Here is a 22,374-nt window from a genome sequence, read left to right as displayed (position 1 = left end):
TGAGTTTCTGATGTCCCTCTGTGTGGCTTCAATCATTACACGGGTAGAAGAGGCTGTCAGGCGAGAAATCACACTTAGTGCTTAATGGAACCCAGGGACCAATTAACCGCAGAGCGCCAACGCCAGGGGCACAGCCTTTCTAGGAGGAATAGGAGTGAACTCATATCACTCTTTTCCCTCCTTCCTCCAAATAAAAGACAAATGCTATGTCAACAGTTTCTCAAGAGCGATCCTTTATTTTCTGAAAGTCCTAAAACTGACCCATTTATCAAAAGATGACTGATGCCCCAGTTGACAAACCATTTCTTTTTCTCTCTCGGCAGATCCTGGAGCCCTGGGAGGGCCACAGCCCGGGTGAAGTGGTGACATCAGAACCTGCCCTCCACGCCCAGCAGCTGCACCACAGCCTCCTGCACAGCCTGGTGGACTTGCCCGACCTCTCTCTGGGACAGCGTCCGCTCCATGTGGCGGTAGGTGATGCGGTAACAGTGGCTGGTCTTGTGTGTCCTGGAGAGAGCAAGAGAACGCGGGTGAGTGAGGGCACAGGGCCAGTGCCTGCAAGAGCAGCACGGCTCGCCGTGACAGCCACCCGCACCGTGGCGGGGGGACTGACATGCATCCAGGTACCGCTTGCCACTGACCACCTGCATCTCCTCCGTGCTCCAGGGGCCAGGGGTCGTTAGGGAAACATTGCCTTGACAAATGGAGACTTCTGGTTCCCACTGGACTGGATGTACCAAAGTCCCCAGGGAAGGAAGCCGACAAATTTGATGTCCTAGGCCAAGGCCTGGAGAGCCGATTCAGCAGGTGGGAGGCAAGGCCTGGGCTTCCGGGCCAATCCCAGGCCCGCCAGGTAGCTCTGGCAAGCCGACAGGGCTGGGCGCAACTCGAGTGCGCCTCCACCTCTTCCGTGTCACAGAAGACAGGCGTGTTGTGTGGCACGTTGTGTGTCAGCAAGGCCTGAGACAGCGCCGAGGGCATCACTCAGCACCCATCAGCCACAGGAAGCACAAAGACCATGCATGCCACGCCACCATCGTGCTAGTCGCCTGCTTTGCCACAATGGTGTTGACTTGGCTTTCCTGGAATAGCTGAGTTGTTCTGGAATGTGTGGAAATGACCGCAGCAGGGCCTTCTCATCGCATGACAGTGGCTAAGACACGCCGGTCAGTGGGTCCCATCAGAAAGACCCCTGGCCACGAGCTGGCGGACCTGCCCCTCCACCTGAGCTGCCTCTCACGGGCTGTGCGGCTGGGGTCTGGCACCTCCCCTCTCTGGGCACTCGCTCTTCTTTCTGTATAGTGACGGGGCCTGTTCAACGTCACAGCCACGTGAGTTCCTCTTTCCAGCCCCCAGCAGCAGCACAGTCGACCCATGCCCGTCCTCACCTCAGGGAGGAAAGTGGAGCCCCGCGGTCCCAGGCAGGTCCCCTCTGGGATCACGTCACCCAGCTCTTGGCCTAACCAGGGAGAGGACATGTACTCTCCAGCAGGTGAGGCAGGGCTGGGCCTTCAGTAACGCCAGGCCCTGGGGCAAGTGGCCTTCTGCTGGGGCTGCCTTCTGCTAGGGCTGCCACCACCTCAAGTCCCTGGAAGACCTGCTAGTTCACACTGTTGCCCCCTGAGTCCACAGCCTTTGCTTGGATGCTTCATGGATTGCTCTCGCCGCAGTTCCTCCTCCTTCTACTCCCCCACCCCACCTCGGTTTTAATGCCAGAGTCCTCGGCTGGGCAGAATATGCCTGGTAAGTGGGGAGTCGGGTTGGTCCTAGCCTCCCTGATCTCCTTCACCTCCCCCTCCAGTGTCTCCTCCTCTCTCTACCCCAGCCTGGCTTGGTCATCTTTGTCCTGCTTTCATCCTCCCTCCTGCCCAGAGCCCACTTTTGGGAAAGATAAGCTCCTAGGATGCAGGGTGCTGTGCATTTCAGCCGAGTACACAACCCCTACTTGGATCAAGCCACAGGAATAAGGTACCACTGAGGTGCTACCACAACCAAGCCAGGCTGGGGGAGGAAGGTTTCCTTGGGGGGCTTCCTGGGGCATCCTGACAGCACATGGAGGCTGCTCTGGATGAAGGGAGAAAACAAAACTCCTCCCCATCCTCTTATTTCAGCCCAGCTCAGGCGCATGGCTCTGCTGCCCAAACTGCCCCAAGGGCCTCCCACAAAGTAGTGTGGCTCTCTCCCTCACTGTCTGCTCTAACGGGAGTGCCCCAGACACCACGCTCACCCAGGCCTTCCAGACACCAACATGCCAGTGAGACAGGAAAATCCAGCACAAAGAAGGAGTGGGAGCTGATGAAAATATACATCCAAGCCCCCTGCTGCCACCAAGTGCGGACTTCTCCCATTCAAACCACAATTGCCCCATTTATAGTTAATTGTTTTTTGACAAGGGCACCAAGACCACCCAAGGGGGAAATGTCTTTTCAATAAGTGGTGCTGAGACAACTGGATGTCCACATGCAAAAGAATGAAATCAAACCCCTACCTCATACCACACACAAAAACTAATAAAAAGTAGATCACATATCTAAATGTAAGCTAAAACTATATCATTCTTAGAAAACAGAGGAATAAATCTTCATGATCCTGGGTCAAAGCCTCCTTAGATATGACAACAAAATCACAGGGGACAAAAGAAAAAAATAAATCAATAAATGTGGACTTCATCAAAGTTAGAAATTTTTGTAATTCAATAGATATCATCAAGAAAGTGAAAAGACAACTTACAGAATGGGAGAAAATATTTGAAAGTCATATATCTAATAAGGGACTTGTATTTAGAATATATAAAGAACTCTTAAAACTCAGCAATAAAATGACCAATAACCCAGTCAAAAATGTACAAAAGATTCGAATAGACATTTCTCTAAAGAAGATATAAAAAAGGCCAATACACACATGAAAGGATGTTCCTCCTCAGCCATTAGGGAAGTACAAATCAAAACCACTATGAGATACCACATAATACTCATTAAGATGGCCATAAAAAATGGAAAATAACAAGTTTTGGAGAAGATGTGGAGAAATCAGGACCTGTTTGGAAAGTGACAGGGCTCTGCAAATTCTAAAGTGCTATATGTGTGTGAGGTGAAAGGCTCGCTGTGGCAACTGTCATTACATTACCTTTTTTTCACTGGTTCACTCAAGTACCTCCTAGCAGAAGGTTGGTGGTATGGCAAGTCTACAACTTACTGCCAAACATGAATGGGGGAACGAAATCTGTCTACCTAGTTCTGTGTACTTCAAAAGGGCACTGTAAGTACTCTTGGACCTCAAACAGCTTATACAAAGCATTTTGATGAGTTAGGTATAAACGGATCATAAATATATGCATTAATTTTTATGAATCAAGAGAAATAATATTTGTCAGAATATTTGGTGATTCTGTTGAATTCAGTAGGATCAACTGAAAATTAATCAGGTTTGCCTCTTTCTAACAGCAAAGAAGACAGAGAAAGTTTCATTTCATTGGTTTTCTAGAAATTTCTGTTTGGAGCTTCCAATGGTAGGACATACTCCTGTTGCACTTTTGCATGTTGGAGAACTAAAGGAAGTGCAGCTGGCAGATGGTCAAGGGTGGAAGACCGAGGGCTCCTCATTCCTGAAGAGTGGCCCAGCCATGGAAACCACAGGAACATGAGCTGAAGGATCGCACAACGTATCAGTAAATAGGTAAGAAGACGGGTTCCTCAAAGGGTGGGATACCCTCAGTGACAAACTCCATGTGTTTGGACTGGAGCTCTTTTGGTTCTTTTATACCACCCAATGCAGCCTCTTTTAGCCCGAAATCTTTTCAGTCTTTCATCTGCCATGACTCCCACTGTCCTTAATAACAGCTGCAGCAGTAAACGTTTATGTAGCACCTGCTATGTACCAGATATGTTCTAAACCCTTTACATACATTAACTCATTTAAGCATCAAGACCCACTGAGTAGAAAGCATTACTATCCCATTATACAGATGAAGCAACTGAGGCACAGAGAGCATAAGTAACTTGCCCACACTCACACAGCTAATAAGTGGCAGAGCTGGATTCAAAACTAGCAATCTGGTGGGAATGTAAACTAGTACAAGCCACTGTGGAAGACAGTTTAGTAGTTCCTCAAAAAGCTAAACACAGAATTATCATACGATCCAGCAAGTCTACTCCTAGGTATATGCCCTAAAGACCTGACAGCAGGTATTCAAACAAAAACTTGTCCAAGAATTTTTACAGCACCACAACTCACAATTGACAAAAGGTGAAAATGTCCATCAACAGATGAGTGGATAAACAAAATGTGGTAGATCCATACAATAGAATATTATTCAGCCATAAAAAAGAATGAAGTACTAGATGGATACCAAATGCAACATGGAACCTGAAAAATGTAGGTGAAGAAAACCAGGCACAAGAGACCACGTATTGTATGATGCCATTATATAAAATATCCGGCAAAGCAACGTCTGCAGAGACAGGAAACAGACTGGTGGCTGCCAGGGCTGGGGAGAAGGGAATGGGGAGTGACTGCTTGGTGGGTATGGGGTTTTCCTCTGGGGTGATGAAATGTTTTGAAACTAGATAGAAGTGATGGTTGCACAACACTGTTCATGTACTACATGCCACTGCATTGTACACTTAGAAATGGTTTTAGTGTTATGTAAATTTTACCTCAATTAAAAAAACAGAACCACAATGGAGGAAATCTGGTTTCAGAGCCCAGCTGTTAACCAGCACACGGGACGGCTCCAACAAACACCTCACTTGTTCCCTTTCATGGTCTCCGACCGCTTCTTTTCACTCCGTCTCCTCTAATAAGGACAAGGTTTGGAGACCGCTGAGAAGGAGGCCTGCTTTTACTCACCCTGTTCAAGAGAAAGATGCACAAGCCCATGTTCCTTCCTGGCTCTGCCCTTCCACTAACAGGGCATGGGAGAGGATGGGCGCGATTGGCCTGTGGCTTGGAGGGGCTGCACTGGGGCAGAAGTGCTTACTAAGGCCTTTCCCGCTTGGGGAGGCATCAGCAGACGGGCTGCGAAGCCAGGCAGCTGGCTGGGAAGATGAGGGCTGCGAGGGCCAGAAGGCAGGGTGAGGGCCGGCCACAGCCCTCAGGACAAGAGACCTTCCCTGAAGGAGAGAACACGCTGCATTGACAATCTGGAGTTTTACAGGCAAAAAAACTTCTCTTTCCTGTACCTCACAGCTTCTACTCACAGGTAAAGTAAACAAATTGCCCATTACTGAGTTTGAGAGGTCAAATCCTACTGTAATGAGTTTGGAGAGAGTCTAAAACATTTTTTTTTTTGGTGCTGGAATTTCACTGCATTGGGATATTGGCTAAAATGAGCTGGTCATTAGCTAGAGCATGAGATTGTTTTTAGAGATTTTGGTGCAAGAATCTTAGAATATTTGAGCTTCCAGGGCTTTAACCCTCACTATCACATTCATAGATTTCTTTAGTCACTCAACACCCAGCATGTTCCAGGCACTAAACTGGACACAGAAAAGTGCATGGAGGGAGCCCAGTATCTGCCCTTGACCAGCTCACACCCGGGGACGCGGCATCCAAGGCCCCGCAGCAGCCAGGCAGGGCGCAGAGTGGAGAGCTGCTCCTCGTCACACCCATGGCAGCAGGAGGGGCCTGTATTTGCTGGGCAGTGAAGTCAGCCATGCCACACCCCATGTGCAACCTCAGGCCATCCCAAGATTTGCCCTCGAGTGCATGTCCATGTGCTGTTTGTCCAGCACAGCGCTGGCACCACTGGGCCCCCCAGAGCGATTGGGATCATCCTGCCTGTTAGGGGCTCACCTCTAGTGGGGAGAGCCCAGGACATAAGACAGCCCACATTCCCCTACGACTGGCGAGTCTTGAACCATGTCATGGTGCACAAGTGTGCCTGCTCCCCCCCCCCCACCTGGCCTCGCATCAGCTCCCCTCTGAGACATTCAGCCTGGCTCTTGAAATGGGAAACATGACTCCAACTTTTTCTGAAACTTACTTTCGCTTAGATCCTGTACCTTGCTCCAATGTGACTGCCAAGGCCTACTCAAGTCTACCATCCTGTCCAAGTCCAGCTGCTCATATGGAAACCGAGACCCAGAGCTGGAGGGGCAGCCTCCTCTTCCCAAAGCCCTTGCCTTAGAGCAAAGACAAAGACGTGTAGGTGCTGAGTATAGTCAAATCTGGATTAGCAATCGGTCACAATTATAAATGTTTCAAAGGGGTTCCTTCCCAGTTCTTTCTTGTTTTTCTTCCTGACCAACCCAATGATAACACTAACAAGTACCAAAACTGCTGCTGGGAGCAAACTGCGCTCCAGTGCAAAGTGTACCAGTGACGGATTTCTAAAAGAACTCAGGGCTGTCAAGTCTCATTAGAAGGAAGGAACAATGGGTCAGAGTGTTAGTGAGGGCTGAAATACTTCCATGATACAACCGCTTGGTTTACCCTGGCAACTAAATGGGCTCTAAACTCGAAATAAAATCTTTCCAGGGGATCCAGCCAAAACCCAGCTCCTGCAACATCCACAGTAGTCTGCTCGCCATCTGTGACAGAGCAGCGACTTCATGTTCTTGGATGGTGCGCGCGACACCTCCCAGAATAGATCACGTAGGACCAATAGTCACTGCAGATGCCGCCTATTCATGCAGGGATTACTCAACGGGAGAGAAGATGCTGTCACGGGGCAGGTTCCATTTTCAGAGTAACAAACACTGGGCTTCCCCGGCTCTCCGCTCATCGTCTCCTGCCCGTCTAGTGCAGACACTGCCTGCAGCTGCCCACGGCAGGCACAGTGTACACGGTGGGAGGGTGGGTACGTGCAATGCTTTCATGGGTGGGAAACACCCATGGACTCGGGTGGGGGATACAGTGTGGGAGGGGGACTAATTCCACAACCTCTTAAGAAAATACAGAACTGAAGGGCATGGTGGAGTGAAGGAGCCCAACTCAGCAGTTAGGGAGACCTAGTTCCAGTACCTGCTTTGCCCTGTGCTATCTGTGAGACTGGGGCGGTTTGCATAACCCCTTGTGCCTCGTGGCCTCATGTGTAGAGTGCAGCTAATGGCACTTGCTTCCCAGAGGGTGGGGCTGAGTGCGGGGTCCGCAGGGTGTAATACAGAGGCTGCTGCCCAGAGTGGGTGCTCTGTGCCCATCCCCCTTGTTTACTTCTGTGGCTTACTGGAGAATGGAGCGAGACTTTGGGGATGGGGGCTTGTGTTTCTGAGGTGTTCTTTTGCCCTCCCTCTATGGGTTTGGACTCTGACTGCAGACGGAGGATGGGAAGAGCAGGAACGCATTAGTCAGCTTTGGCTGCAAAAGTGAAGTGAGGAGTGGGAGGCAGGGAGAGTGAGGAATTACGGCTCAGAACTGGGCACGATTTAAACACGTGGTCTGGAAACTAAGGAAATCATTTTTTTCCTTTTCCTTTTCCTATATTAAAAAAAAAATCCAAAAGGGAAGGGGAGAAAGTGAAGCTCTGACAGTGAGTCTCGGGGTCTGGTGACTCTGTTGCTTTTCCTAACAAACTGCTCTGGGCTTCTCTAAGCAGGACGGAACCACGGAGTCGCTGCCAGGAGAGGACACAGGCCTGGGAGGCAGAAGGCCCCGGGCCAGGCCAAGCCCCCAGCGAGGACGACGTGAGTTTGGCTGAGTCCTTCTACTGGGCTTCTTCTTCGCCCATGAGAGGGCTGGACTGGGCCCGTCCTGCTCTGGACGTCCCAAGAGCCAGCTGGGAGGACCGAGGAGGCTCCGCAGGAAGCAGCCACGTGCAGGAAACGCCCCGCTAGTCAGCCGGCACCCACGGAGCGTGCACAGGGCGAGGCGAAGGGCTGAGACAGGGGCACAAGACGCCGCCATGATGTGAGTGATCAAATCGAGAGGGACGCGGCTCAGCTTAGCGAGGGCAGCGCATTGCTCGCAGGGCTCCGCGGGCAAGCCGCCTGCGGGCAGCGGCTCCAGGCCGGGGCAGACACCCTAGACACCGCGGAGCCTCTGGTAGCCCTGGCTGTACTTGCTGCGCCGTCGGCAGCTTCTCCCCATCCTCCTCCCGACAGGCCATCTGCAGCCCGGCCTCCTGGGGCCATTCGGGGCGGTGTGTCCCAGCGCACAGCCAGCCACCTCGGAGGTGCCTCACTGTGCGCTTGCGATTTCCTCCCAGAGGGACTTCTGTTCCTTGAGCCAGTCACAAGACACCAGCGCAGATGCTTCCTCTGACAGTTTCTGGAGGGAGAGACAGCCCTGGGCGGAGGCCGAGCCCAGGCGGGAGAGAGAAACCACGGGCCTCCCTGGCCCGGCCTGGCGCTGGTCAGCCACATGCCAGCATCACCGGAGCCCTTACAGACACACGCTTTGCAGGCAAGAAATGCTTTTCAACATCAAACGCCTGCCCAGTCCTCAGGGAAGTTCCAAGGCACGGCCAGCGTGCTTCTCCCCATCGCACCCATGACTCCTCCTGGACTTGCGGGAGTCTCCCGCCAGGCGCCTCTGGAGGAGTCCGTGCCCTTGCCCGGGACAGCCTGGGCTCCTGGTCTTTAACGTGTGTGCACGTGAAGGTAACTGCTCTGGGGAAGCCTAGTGGAATCTCTTATTTTTCTTGTATTATGTTTATGTAGATAAAGATTATAGAGGCCCTACTTCAGCCCACATAGAAAGACCTGAATGACCTTAGATGAATTACCTGAGCTTCAACTTCCTCATCTATAAAAACGGATCATTGATTCAACACACCCTACAACACAGATGAACCCTGAAACACGCTCAGTGAAACAAGCCAGACACAAAAGGACAGGCAGAGGATGATTTCACTCATACGGAGTAGCCAGAGGAGTCAAGTTCACAGGGACGGAAAGCAGAATGGTGGTTGCCAGGGGACATGGGGGACATGGGGAGGTGTTTAATGGGGACAAAGTTTCAGTTTGGGAAGATGAGGAAGTTCTGCAGACGGATGGTGGTGATGGTTCCACAACAATGTGCATGTACCTAATGCCACAAAACTGTTCAGTTGAAAATGGATAAAGTGGCAAATTTTATGTTATATACGTTTTACCACAATAAAAACAATTCAAGGAGGGTTTGCCTAAATAACCTGGTTGACTATTACTGGAAGTGGAAGTTGAGAACTCACGTTATAATTGAAAAACAAACAACAGATCGTCGACATGCGCATGGTAGGATGGCTGTGATGAGTATGATGTGATTCAGTTCTGCTCTCCCTGGACAGAACATCTCCATGATTTTGTCCCCTGTAACAACCAAGATGGCTACTTCTTAAATACAGGACTTTTTTTTTAGATATCCCCACCTATAATGCTATGGCAGGGTTTGACCATATTTGACAAATTCTTTTCAACTATTCCATTGTTTTCCAAACCATCCTCTTACATTTCTAACAAGATGTAATGTCTCATTTTGCACAGATTTCCAAAGCTCCGTGCTTTTCCATTGTGTGGAAAATTTGGAAGAGATTATATTTTTCTCTCTGGCTTAGTCTGTCCAAAGTCAACAGAGCTAACTTAATTAATTCCGTGCTGTTACAGGCACCTTCCCAACTGTGTGGATTCTGGTGAGTGAGTCAGGTTACAAAACAGATGATTTGTGCCAGGTGAAGTGCTATATTTCCAAATCAATCAATTGATCTCAATCAGTTGATTGGCAATTATTTATCCTTTGCTGAGGTAGACATTGTGGGAGATACAAACATGTATACTGATTGTTTGATCGATACATGAATATTCAGGGACTGGCTGTTCTGTGCATGACACAGTAGCAGTGTGAGGGGGAAAAGTAGCCCACAGTTATAGAAAAAAGTATTAGGTTATAATTCACTTGGAGATTAAAACATTCATACATGAAAAGATAGCCAGCAGGATGAAGCTATTATGCTAAATGTTAAATAAATGGCATGGACCATCAACAACTTGGAGGTTAGAAAAGACTGGCAGAGGAGATGAGATTAGCTTTAGATCTTAGAGTACAAGTAGGATTTTGACAGATGAAGGGTAAGGAATCATTCTAGCTGGCAAAACAACACCAGCAATACTGGCGGCAGGGGCTTTTACTATTTTTCCCCCTTCCATTTCAACAAAGACTGGCTGAGTGTATGTTCCAGTTATAAATGGCCCAATGAGGACCTCTTTAGAGGATAAATGATCTACCAAAAGAGGAACAGGTTGTATATAATCACAGCATGAAGCTGGCTTTTCTCATGGCACGTACACAAAGTGGCTCACCCTACCCAGGAGAGGCCAGAACAGTTTCTCAGACTGGTGCCAATTGAACTAGGGTTGGAAAGCTAAGACATGAGTTTGGTACATGGATAGGTGATAAAGAGGAAAGGTCATTTCTCAAAGGCAAAGATGAAGCATGCATGGACCAGTGCAAGGAGAGGTGAGTGGTTCAGAGGGGAGTGGTTCAGAGGGGCTGGCTGGAAGGCTGCAGGGTGGGTTGGGGTCACAGAGGAGGGTCTTCTATTTCTGGCTAAGAAGACAAAGCCAAAAATCCATCATTGAGTAAACAACCAAAACATCTGGGACCAGGATCAGGCCCCGACAGAATCCTCTGAAAGGTTAAAAGGACCTTGCTCTGGGCAGCATACAGAGGCTGGCTCTCAGTTAAGTTCAGATCTCATTCCCTGCAAACAGTAGAGGAATACTGAGATGTTACAGCACAGCATGTCACCAATATGCTATTAACCTACCCAAGGAGTATGCTATAGCTCCAGCCTCAACTCCTATTACTCATGAGCAGAATTACTCATGTCTATGTTATATTGTATAGCTTTTATTTCTTTAGTGACTAATAGATGAAATAGGTTAATTACTTTAAGACTGAGTGTCAATTAATTATGAAGGAATTAAACATTAGCAAAGAGAAATTTATAAACATTTCTGATGACATTGATATTCTGCAAATACCTTTGGGGAGGGACTCTCTGAGTCTAATTAATAGTGGCAACTCTCCACAAATAGTGAAGGAGACATTGAAGGGGAAAGGGACAAAATAGAGATTTGGCTGGCAGATGAGCTTCCTCTCTCCATAATATTCTGGGCTGGAGTATAGCAGTGATATCTTGATTAAGGATTCTTCATAAAAGTATCCAAGATAAGGGACAAAAGAATCCAAGATAAGGGACACTAAAGATCTATGGTCCATGCTTGAAGGTCCAAGGCCTGAAGTTGGGTTACTGCTGGGGCAGCCCGTTCCAGGCTTTGACGGTGGAGGCTGAGAGGGAGCTGCCCTTTACATTGAGCTGACAAGAGCGTCCTGTGTTTCTCTTTGTTGGCGGTGGATTCTCTCCAGTCTTTCTCCCCCACAATAGCCCTTCCGACTTTTCAATTCACTAGCAGCAGCAAAACAGTATGATGGACCTGGCTAGGGAATGTTAGGACACTAGTGGTCAGAGAGGGAAGGGACCTTGGAGGCAGCACATGTAATGTTTACCATCACTGCCTCCAGTGTCAGACATTCAGATATCCATCCATCCATCCATCCATCCATCCATCCATCCATCCATCCATCCAATTCACTGATTTACTCAGCAAATGAATAGTGACCACTCACTGTTCGCCATGTATTCGGCCAGGTACCAAGGACTTAATGATGGAATAAAACAAGACAAACAAGACATGACCTGACCCTTGGGGAGTTCATAGTCTAGCATAGGAGACAGGCATTAATTAAAAAATTACAAAGAAATGTAAATTACAACTGTGCTAAAGATATGGAGAAAGGTACATGGTGCCATGAGGCCATACACTTAACTTAAAGGTCAGAGATGGTTCCCTGTGGAAGAATCCATGTGCTGAGGCTGACAGAGGGTACGAACCAAATAGGATAAAGAAGGTCAGAGGGGCGGCAGGCAGTGTCCCAGGCAGAGAGGATGGCATGTGTGAAGGCCCTGTGACCTGTCCAAATCCTAATTTCTCTTCCTCTGAGTGATAGGATCCAGAAAGATGAAGTGACTTAGTGAAGGCCACAGCTAGAATATGGCCTGGATGGGACTTTGCTCAATTCTTTGTCATTAAACTCTGCTTAATTTTTGTGTAAGCACATTCTGTTTAGCTTATTAATGTCCACTATAGTCAACCTCAGTTGCTTTTAAACAGGGACATCACAGTAATAGTATTCACCAATTAAATTCCAGGATACTTCTAGATGTATAACTGTGTCTTTATCACAAAAAGGAAAAAAAATAGATTTATTAGTAAATATTGATTAGCAGAGAAAATATAGGGAATAAAATGGAAGAAAAGGTGAAATAAGAGAAAAAACTTTAAAGGAAAGAATGATCTGTTATGTATTAAGTGCTAGGTACTTTAATATATCTCATTTTATTCTCATAATTTATAGAAAAAAATTAATAAAATAAAAAACAGAGTGAGGGAAAATATAAAGGTGATGAAGCCGGGAGAACAGATGTGGAAAACAAAGAATACAGATCTGTAGGTCATCAGCTAAACCAGTGGAGGTATCAACTTGTTTTGAAATTTGCAACCCAGGCAAGGGAAAGCTTGGTAAATTCCATGATTCAAATTGCCCATGAGGAAGAACCACCACAGTTCTTCAGGAAAGCAAAACTTACCCCGGCATAATATTCTAAAATAATTTCTTGGGTGGGGCTTCATACAGTGAAATTTGTGATTAATAATGGCCATGATTTATGGGTCACTTAGCATGTCATCAAGCCACTGAGCTAAACTTACATGTATTATATCATTTAATTCTTACTACAGTTTTATCATAAGAGGAATTATTTCCCCTATTTTGTGATATAAAATTGTAGCTCTAAGAGTTTAAAATTTGCTCAAGGTCATCCAAGTATTAGGTGACAGAAGTGGGATTCCAACTTAGGTGTCCAGATGCCTCCAAAGCTATGCTCTTAATCCTGGCTGGGGAACATCATCTGATGTTAGTAGCCCATGTCTCAACTATATCCCTATTTCAAAGCACTAGTAGGTTTCATAAGACTTGATGAAACTTGAGGGAATAGTTTTAAAACGTACTTTCATGAAAAAGCAATTTTGCTCGGGGCACAAGGGCATGCGGTAGGTTCAATTACACAGCTTTTTTGGTGGGCTGGCTATCTTTGCCACTTGGGTAAATCTATGGCACTCTCCAGGTTTCAATAAAACAGAAGTAATGCTATTTGTTCCTAACTACTCCCTCGGTCAGGAAAAATTGAAGTCATGTGAGTGAAGCACTGTCAGCAACTTGGAACAAAGTACTAATGAAGTAAAAGTCAGAGTCAATAAACCATTTCAAAATAACATGGAGTTGCAGTTGTCCATTTTCAAACTTCATGAAAAGAAGTATTCTCCTTTTAGTATTTTCTTACTTCAAAAAGAAAAAAAAAGATGGCAGGCTTACATTTCTGGTGCACTGGAGAGAAACATAATCAATTATCTCAAGTTGAATTCTATCCCTTGTAAATGCTCAGGCAAAATTTAATAAGACTGCCCAGGGGTTAATTTCAAAGGCAAAGTGTCAAGACACTTCAATTACGGCTCGAGGAGCATTGTGAAGCACTGTTATGCCTTGAAGAAGCTACTGGTGTGGTCTAACATCTCCAGGCCTCCTTGATTTGTGCTAAAATTTTTGCTGGGCAAAGGAATGAGTGTAGGTTGGGCAGAGTGTGTGTTTTGGACAGATTGCTGGAACAGGTGATCAAAGAGTATGTCTATTCCTTTCCCTACTACATTTTGTCCTCTGGCTGAAGATTAATTCATAATAAAATAGTATGACTTAGGAAGGTTCCAGAGTGATAACAGAGTAAGATAAAGATCCTACTGCTACATATATATTTAGATGTGCCTAATAACATATCAGAACAATGACTTTCTAAAAAAAGTAGATTGCTGAGGAGATCATATGAAAGCAAGGGGAAAATCTCCAGGTACAAAAAATAAAGAAGACAAACTACAGCAGTAAGTGCCAGTGCTGCCTGGAGTAGAGAGCAGAATCAGTTGTAACCTGGAGTTTAGATTTTAATGCTCACCTGAGAATAGAAGATGAAGGGTTTGGCCCACATGAAGCAAGAAGTTAGAACTGAGATTCCTGCCCAGTGTGGTATCCTAAAGGGCTGCATTCTTGATGTAATTGTAGACTAGAAAAATATATACCATTGGTACAGATTAGAGAAAAAGAATCATCTCGGTCTGGATTCAGAAAACACAGAGAAGAAGCCTACCCTGAGAATTAGAATCCTAGGTCTGTGTCTCAACTGGATTTAGGGTTAAAAATGTATGCTACCTCAGACTCTCAAGCTGAGAAATTAACACAAAATTGGTCTTGGGAAGGTACTCACCCTAGAATAGCTGGTGGAAGAGAATGCAGAAATAGCCCTGGGACAAGGCTGGCCATAGGGATCACCTCAGGGAATGCTGCAGTGAACGTAACCTTATGGCCCAAGGTTACAGAACGTAGGAGGAAGTAACCCAGTATATGCCAGAATCACTAGACAAGAAAGACAGAGGATCAGTACTACAGGGATTTCAGATACAAAAACAATCTAAAAAATATTTACATTTTTAAAGATATAAAAGAACCATATGAAAGAACATAATGAAAAAAGAACAGCAGGTCTGAAAAAGACCTACATAAAAATATATAGAAATAAAAATATAGTTATAATTTTAAAATAAGTGGAAGGGTTGGTTAAACAACAGATTAGATATCGCTGAATGGAGAATTACTAACCTAGAAGACAGATCTGAGGAACTGTTTAGAATGCAATAGAGAGAAGTACAGTAATAAAAACCATAAAAGAGTAAGAAACATGTAGGATAGAATATGAGTAACAGAAAAAGAATATACAAAGAAAAAAAAGAGGCACCATCTAAACAGACAATGACTGAGAAGTGTTCAGAATTAATGAAATCCTCAGACTCAGGAAGCATAGTAAGCCCTGAATAAGATAAATGAAAAAAGCCTGTTAACCACATTGTAATAAAACTGCAGAATGCCCCAGACAATGAGATGACCTTGAAAATAAGTAGAGAGAGAAAATAGAGAATTTACAAAGCAACAACATACGAATAGGAGACTTCCCAGTAGTTACAAAGAGGTCAGGAGGTCATGGAGTAATACCAACAAGATGTCATCTTGTATCAATTATACCCAGCTAAGCTGTTATTCTAGAACAATGGTAAAATAAAAACATTTTGAGACAAAGTAGGACAAGATGAGAAAGTTGGCAACTCACATGCCTTTAAAGAAAGACGTATGAAAGGTATATTCCAGGAGAAGGAAACTGAGCTCAGAGAGGAAGTGAACGAAAGAAGCTAGTGACAATAACAGTGAAACGAAGTTTACCCTCCATAAAGCTGTGGTTTTGTTAGCCCAGTTTTCCAGGGATAGCCCCCATCTTGAGAATATTCCCAAATGGCCCTAAGTTGGAGTAAGTAGCTCAGGAGAGCTGATCTCCTGCCTCGGCCATTGCCATTGGTCCCAAGCTCCCAGAGACCCGGGCTGCCTGCTCACGGGAACACACTGTGCAGCAAGACGGCAGAAGGGCTGGGAGCGCAGGCTCTAGTCTCAGCACGTACTAGGTGGTTTCATTCTGGCAAGTCACTGAATCCCTCTAATCCTCAGTTTTGATACCTTTAAGTGAGACTAAAAAAATACTTTATATCTATATACGTGTATGAGATCCTAACAGTGCTTGGCATAAAATCAATACTCAATAAAAGATGGCAGTTACTATAATAATTATTGACATTATATGCTTTGTTAATTAATTTATTTAATGAGCAGTACATATATTTATTTAAGCTAATAAAAAGTTATGTGTCGCTATAGTTACTTAAAAAGAAAAAACTAAACAAGAGCACTAACGTTAACTAAGATTTGGGCACTATGTGCCAAGCCCTGTCCAGGCATCCGCACACCATCCCTGGCCTGTGAGCACTGCAAGTGCACGACATCCAAGCAGGGCCTCTGCCACCACCAACACGGTGCCAGCTCAACCTTGACTGTCACTTTTCATTAAAGCTACGAAACACTTCAGGGCTGCTGACTCTCTCTCTGAAAGACTATGTTGACTGTACTTGATTTGGAAGACATATCCTGGCTAGTTTTGCTTTTTAAAATCACTTTCTGCAGCAACCTCTGGCCACAGGAAAAATCAAAACAGAACAGAGAGAAAACAGATGTGCTGTTCCCTTTTCAACAGATAGGACAAAGACATGAAACGTCTATGCGTGTGACATGGGATGTGACGGGTGGCGATAGAAAGGATGGGTTACTGTGGCTCCGTGCCTCAGCCGACCATGCTACAATTAAAAGACACGCATTCACTTTAGACTCTAGGTATAGACATAGGGCTATTCCGATGACAAACGCACAACTCCCAGGCAAGTGTCCAAGGAGGAAGCTGCAGAAGGATCTAATAGCTTGTTGGCAGACATGGAGCAGAGCTCTATAGCTGGAACAGAGGATTAAATATAAATTCTGGGCCCTTAAACAAAAACGTCCAAGAGGGCACCCTTTTTCTTTGTTATCTGCCAAATAAACTGATGTCCAAAGCAGAGTCCCCTCTGGCCACCACCCTTCTGCCATGTTTGTGAAAGGGACTTTGATTCATAATGTTTGCACACAATGTTCTCTTTCTCTCTCTCATTCTCCCTTTCCCTCTCTCTGCCTCAAAGCCCCCAGATCAAGATTGAAGGGACTTTTAGGTGCCTGAAACAAGAGTTTCTACTTTGCTTTGGGCACTTTCATACGGCTAACTCATATACTTCTCAAACTCTCTTACACAGTATTACGTTCGTGGCAACTATCAGGAAACTGAGCCAGAGGGTTGTGTGACTCGCTCACCTGGCCCTACCGTGGGGCAGAGTCTGCAGGACCCTCTCCAGGACACACGCTGCCCCTTCCTAAGACGCGGCTCTGGGCGAGAGACAAGGGGGGGAGCAACGTGTGCGGCGCCAGGAGGTTTGGGTTCTTGCATCGTGGGCCTCCTGTGTAATCCTGAGTAAGTGCCTAACGCCTCTGGGCCTCTGCTCCTCCAGCAGGACTGGGCAATCACTAGAGCTCCGGCTCCTCAGTTCTGTGAGTCTCCAAGCTCTTCCGTGTTGATCTCTGGTAAGGACAAAGAGCTGGGATCCAGGGAGAGCGCGTCTCGAACTCACCATGAAGCCTTGCGTCTGTCCTGTTCCGGGCAGGCCGTGATCATTGCTGATAGCACACAAGCCCATCAGGGCTGGGAGACCTGGCTGTCTGGGTGTTTGAAGCCAGACTCTGCTGTATCCATTCTGAGTAAGAAGCTACAAAGCTGCTAATTGGATTCGGCAAGTTGCTGAGTCACTGTCATGTAAGATCAAGTTGCTCTGCGCTGACAATGAGGCCCATCCTGCCAGCAGCTAAGAACATTTTCTTTGTGATTAAAAAGGGTAGGGGTGTGCAAAGACACATGGTGGATTAGCTTTCACAATTTACCATGAGTAATTAAAATCTAACAGACCACAATTAGAAAGCATCCACCACAACCTTATTTGGTCATTAGTCTTTTATTTAATAATTAAATGCATCCCATGATTTAGCTCTAATTCTGCACAGATTTCTGATGGGAGCAGGGGACAAACACAGAGCTGGACGCCCTGATGTATTGATTATGACAAATTCCTGGAGGAGGAGGGCACAGGGAAGAAGTTTGAGTGTCTCATATAAATCACCAATCTTTCCCTTCTTGGGATCTTTGCACACTTCAGCAGAGATGTGAAGTGAGCCTGACCCTTCACAAGACCACTACCAGGCACGTGATGCATCCAGGACACCTGACAAAGATAGGCCCGGCCAGAACCGGTTGGGGGACTTTCATTTTTTAATCTCTCAGCATTGACAGGATGAGAAGTGGGAGAAATGTACCATTGTGCAGTAGAAAAGAAATGTTTAACAGGGCACTTGGGCACAAAGTAGGGTAGAAGAGATCATTTTTAAAATGGAAGAAACTGAGGCAGGAGGATCCCTTGAGCAGAGTTTGAGGTTGCAGTGAGCTGTGATGAGGCCATTGCACTCCAGCCTTGGTGATTGAGTGAGACCCTGTCTCAAACAAATAAGATAAAATAAAATAAAATGGGACCTTTTTCTGTGATAACAATGGCTTATCATGAATGAGCAATGACTTAGTGCTTGGCATGTCCAAGGTCACCGGGTGGAATCAGAGCCATGGAACAAGGACGTGGGGAGTAAGTGTCCTTGGGGAGGACCTGTCTTCCTGTGCACAGGCTGGGGTGGGCTGCTCCAGCCACATGGGCTTCCACCAGGCCTGCCCCTGGAGCCAGAAATGGGCAGAGAAACATTTATTCACCTACCTCATTCTCTGGAGCCGGGCACAGGGGGAGATATTCCATTCTAGAAGCTTGGAAAGGATCCATTATTGGAATTAGATAACTGACTCTCTTTTAAAGGATTTCTCACTAGAATAAATGTGGGTAAGGACAGAGTTGCAGGCAATTCACATAATGGCTCATTCTTAAGCTTCATTTTTGCTCAGTATGAAAAAGTTATCAATTGCTTGGTAAGAATTGCTGCATTTTTATTATTTCATCCACCAGTGAGTGCCCCAGACAGCAGCACATGACCCCTAGGCTGGAAGATTCCATTTGCCTGATAAATTAAAAGAGAGAAAGTCTATGTCATTGAGCTTGAGTCAATTTGTTGGTGACTCTTGCCTTCCCTCTTGAGATTAACAAACCAAAGAGGTTCAACTTCCATGATTTCCTGAAATAGTTAAAATCACTTGAGGGGGGGGTCCTTTATGGAGAGGTTACGTTCCAAAACATTATTTATAAGACTGAGTTTGGACCTAGAATGCATGCTCCAACTTGGAAGCATGTTGCATAGTATATGGTGTTAGGATTTCAGCCCAGCTCCTCAAAACCTATCTGACTTATTGTATTCATGTATTCCTTAGCATGGAAAAATGAAGCATAAAGTTCTAGGTTGAGTTAATTGGATGCCCAGCCAAGCAATATCCAAAATGGTGGTGAGAAAAGACTTAGAAATCCTAAAAGAAGGGGATGACCAGGAGAGATAATTAGAAATGAGTTGGGAAGTTGAAAGAGAGCCTATTAATAGTCACCTTTTGAAATGACCTAACATTCCTTTACAGGCAGAAATAAGAAGGTAACCTCTTCAATGCCCTGCCACCAACTCACAATCCCCCTGCCTTGGTAGTCTGCATTCTATTGCTTTCAAACTCTTGGAGCCCTTGTGTGCCGTGACTCCTCCTCTCTCCTGGGACCCTTCCCTTCCCTAGCAGCAACATTTAGACAAACCTGATTCTCGCCCAGCTTAGAGAAATTTGCTCTTGCCTGGGCCTCGGCTCTGGTTCTCACTGTTATCTCTTGCCTCTCCTTCTCAGCCACGCTTCCCGACATGTCTGCCTTACTTTCTGGCCCACTGCAGTCTGGTCTGATGCAGGGGCCTGGCAGGCGCTGACGTCCAGCTGCTGCTGTGCTTGCCAGGGGCCGCATCTGGTGCAGGGCTGGGTCTGTGCCCCAGGAGAGAGAGGTGCCTGGTCGCCACTCCTACGAGAGCTTGTTCATGGCCACTGAGAATGCTGTTCTTGTCCTTCCTCTATATACCACTCCCCCTTCAACCTTCCATTTTACTAATTCCTGGTTATTCCTCAGGTTTCTGCTGGGAAGGTCGTCCCTGGAAAAGATTTCCCTGGCTCCCCCGGCACTGCCGTGCCACTGTGTCATGATGATCGATGCCCACCTGTGCCCCCAACCCGCAGCCCCCACTAGCTCTGAGAGGGCAGGACTCTGCCACGCTCTCTCACTGTTATGTCTCCAGTGGCGTGAGGCTGGGCCCACAGGAGGGTGAAGATATCTGGTGACAAGATATCTGGCAAAAGAACACACTTCCTTACCCGGCGAATGCCTGCAAAGAGAAAACTCCACAGCCCCAGAGCTGCTCTGCTGGGCCGGCTGGATCCCGTGCATAGTGGCATTCAACAGAATCAGCCTGCAACGTGGGCCTGGAGTGTCTCTTGTCCTCCCATCAACAGCGAACACACGTTCGCCAGTGCAGGAGGAAGTCGGCCTGGCAGCCTGCCGACAGGTGCACCTTTGGGTGAGAGCTTGGGGATGAGGGGCCCTTTTTGCTTCATAAACTGCAAAAAATGCCAGAAGGAAGAAGTTTTCATGCTGGGAATGAACCTTGAAGAGAAAACACCTTCCACAGGGGCCTTCGGCTCAGAAGGCTTGGGCCAGGTCTGGGGCCTGGGCACAGCACGGCTGGTCTCCTCAAGGACGGGCAGCTGTGTTGGCCCCACCCAGGTCTGCGTCAGTCCCGGGGGAGCCGACAACAGCAGGCCTCCACCACTGCCGCACCTTCCGTCCAGGCCGGCAGTGGGCTTGGGAGCCACCCCAGTCTTCCGGTTTCCGGTCCTCCCCACCCTATGGGGCCCTCCTCCAATCCACTGAGCCCACCACAGCTGGCGTGATCTTTTAGAAACACAAATCTGATCATGTCACATCCCGCTTAAAATGCTCAGTCAGCTTGTCACTACTCTTGGGAAAGACAGAGAAGCCCTGCAGGTCTGACTCTGGCCACTTCAGCACTCCTCACCCGCTCCCTTCACCCTTGCAGGTGCGTCCCACAGCCTTCTCTTCGTTCTTCAGGGCATTCTCATGTGCCAGCCCCTCCGGGCCCTCCCCTTGAGCAGGGTGAGTCTGAGGGAGGGGTTGGGGAGGTGCTGGGCCATCCTCTGGACGTGTGCCCATCCCCCACAGTGGAAGGAGAGATGGTGTCAGGGAAGGCAGGTTCTGGAGCCTGACTGTGGCTCTCATTGCGCCGTGTCAGTAATAATGCTATATTTGATCTTCACCCGTCTGAGTCCTGTCTCTATTTCTTAATTATGTCTGAACTCAGTGAAGAAAAAGGAATGCCATTTATTGGTCTCCCCAAAACATCAGTAAACCCAGTCTATTACTGTTTCAGGCTAACCATATGCAAATTAGAAAGCAAAGTAGCAAAGACCCTTGGTGTTTGCCCACAGGCAGCATAACCCTTCATTTGTACTGGCCAGATGAAAGAATGGAAAGTATTCAGGACTGCCTGGCAAGAGTTGAATTAACTTATTTTTGCTCCAGTCTCGGTCAATGACTAGTACTGTGTCTTTAAACAAGTTTCTCAACCTTGCTCAGCCTCAGTCATGTTATTAGCACAAAACGACACATTGCATGCAATACACTTAGTGAACTGCCTGGCGTACATTGATAATTGATGTTAGCTTTTTATTACCAATTTTTACGCTTATCCCTGATTTTTGCCTGTGGCCATGCCTGGCCCTCGCCATTCTTGAAGAGAAAAATGGTCAAGATCCTACAGCACGTTAGCCACGAGGCCTGAGGGCCCCAAAGCTTTCAAGATTATTTTCTGCATTTAAGCCGGCTGTGACCTTTGTACCAAACATGCCATCTTTTCCACTAGACATGAATCTCGGAGACACACTTTTTTCTAGATTTTTCTCAGAATGGGAGGTGTCATGTCCTTCCTTGGACAACAGTGAAGAAGGTTCCAGAAAGCCCCAGGAAAAGGGTTGAGGAGGAAGGCCAAGCTCCAGGAGGCACGGATTCTGCTCCTACAGCAGGGCTGACGGGAAGCTGAGGAGTAGAGCGGGGAGCGGGTAGAAGGGTGAGGGAGGGAGGGAGGGGTGCCGACCAGAGTTTTCTTAGGATGGGGTTGAACTGGCTTGGGGACAGATTTTGATGGATATTATTGTTAAAGCCATTTTGGATAATCTCTTGATCTTAAACAGGACCCACACCTCTCACCTCTCACAAAAACCAACTCATGGTGGATAACAGACTTAAACCTAAGGCATGAAACCATAAGAATTCTAGAAGAAAATGTTGGAAAAACTCTTATAGACATTGGCCTGGGCAAAGAATTTATGAAGAAGAACCCCCAAAGGAAATCACAGTAACAACAAAAATAAATAAATGGGACCTGATCAAATTAAAAAGCTTCTGCATAGCCAAGGAAACTACCACAAGAACAAACAGACAACTGATAGAATGGGAGAAAATATTTGCATGCTATAATCCGATAAAGGGCTGATAACTAGAATCTATATACAACTCAGGAAAATCAGCAAGAAAAATATCAAACAGCCCCATTAAAAAGTAGGCAAAGGACATGAACAGAAATTTTTCAAAAGAAGATGGAATAATGGCTAAGAAACATATGAAAAAATGCTTAACATATCTAAATCATCAGGAAAATGCAAATCAAAACCACAATGAGATATCATTTAACTCCAGGGAGAACAGCTTTTATCAAAAAGTCCCCAAACAACAAATGTTGGCGTGGACGCAGAGAGATAGGAACACTCATACACTGCTGGTGGAACTGTAAACTAGTACAACCTCTGTGCAAAGC

At 46.6% G+C, this 22,374-nt stretch overlaps 1 protein-coding gene across 9 annotated transcripts in view; it reads right to left on the bottom strand.

Moving 5' to 3' along the window:
• Positions 1-212: 212 nt before the first annotated feature.
• FARS2 (phenylalanyl-tRNA synthetase 2, mitochondrial) overlaps positions 213-22,374 on the bottom strand; it is a 520,217-nt gene continuing 498,055 nt past the window's right edge. For all 9 annotated transcript variants that reach the window (XM_076010445.1, XM_076010446.1, XM_076010448.1 and 6 more), the window contains one exon: positions 213-507. In XM_076010445.1, coding sequence (XP_075866560.1) covers positions 369-507 — 139 coding nt within the window. In that variant the 3' untranslated portion in view covers positions 213-368. The remainder of the gene's footprint in view (positions 508-22,374) is intronic.

The sequence above is a fragment of the Microcebus murinus genome, chromosome 15, assembly GCF_040939455.1.
Source record: "Microcebus murinus isolate Inina chromosome 15, M.murinus_Inina_mat1.0, whole genome shotgun sequence".
Taxonomy (NCBI): domain Eukaryota; kingdom Metazoa; phylum Chordata; class Mammalia; order Primates; family Cheirogaleidae; genus Microcebus; species Microcebus murinus.
This window is presented reverse-complemented; position numbering and strand designations above follow the sequence as displayed.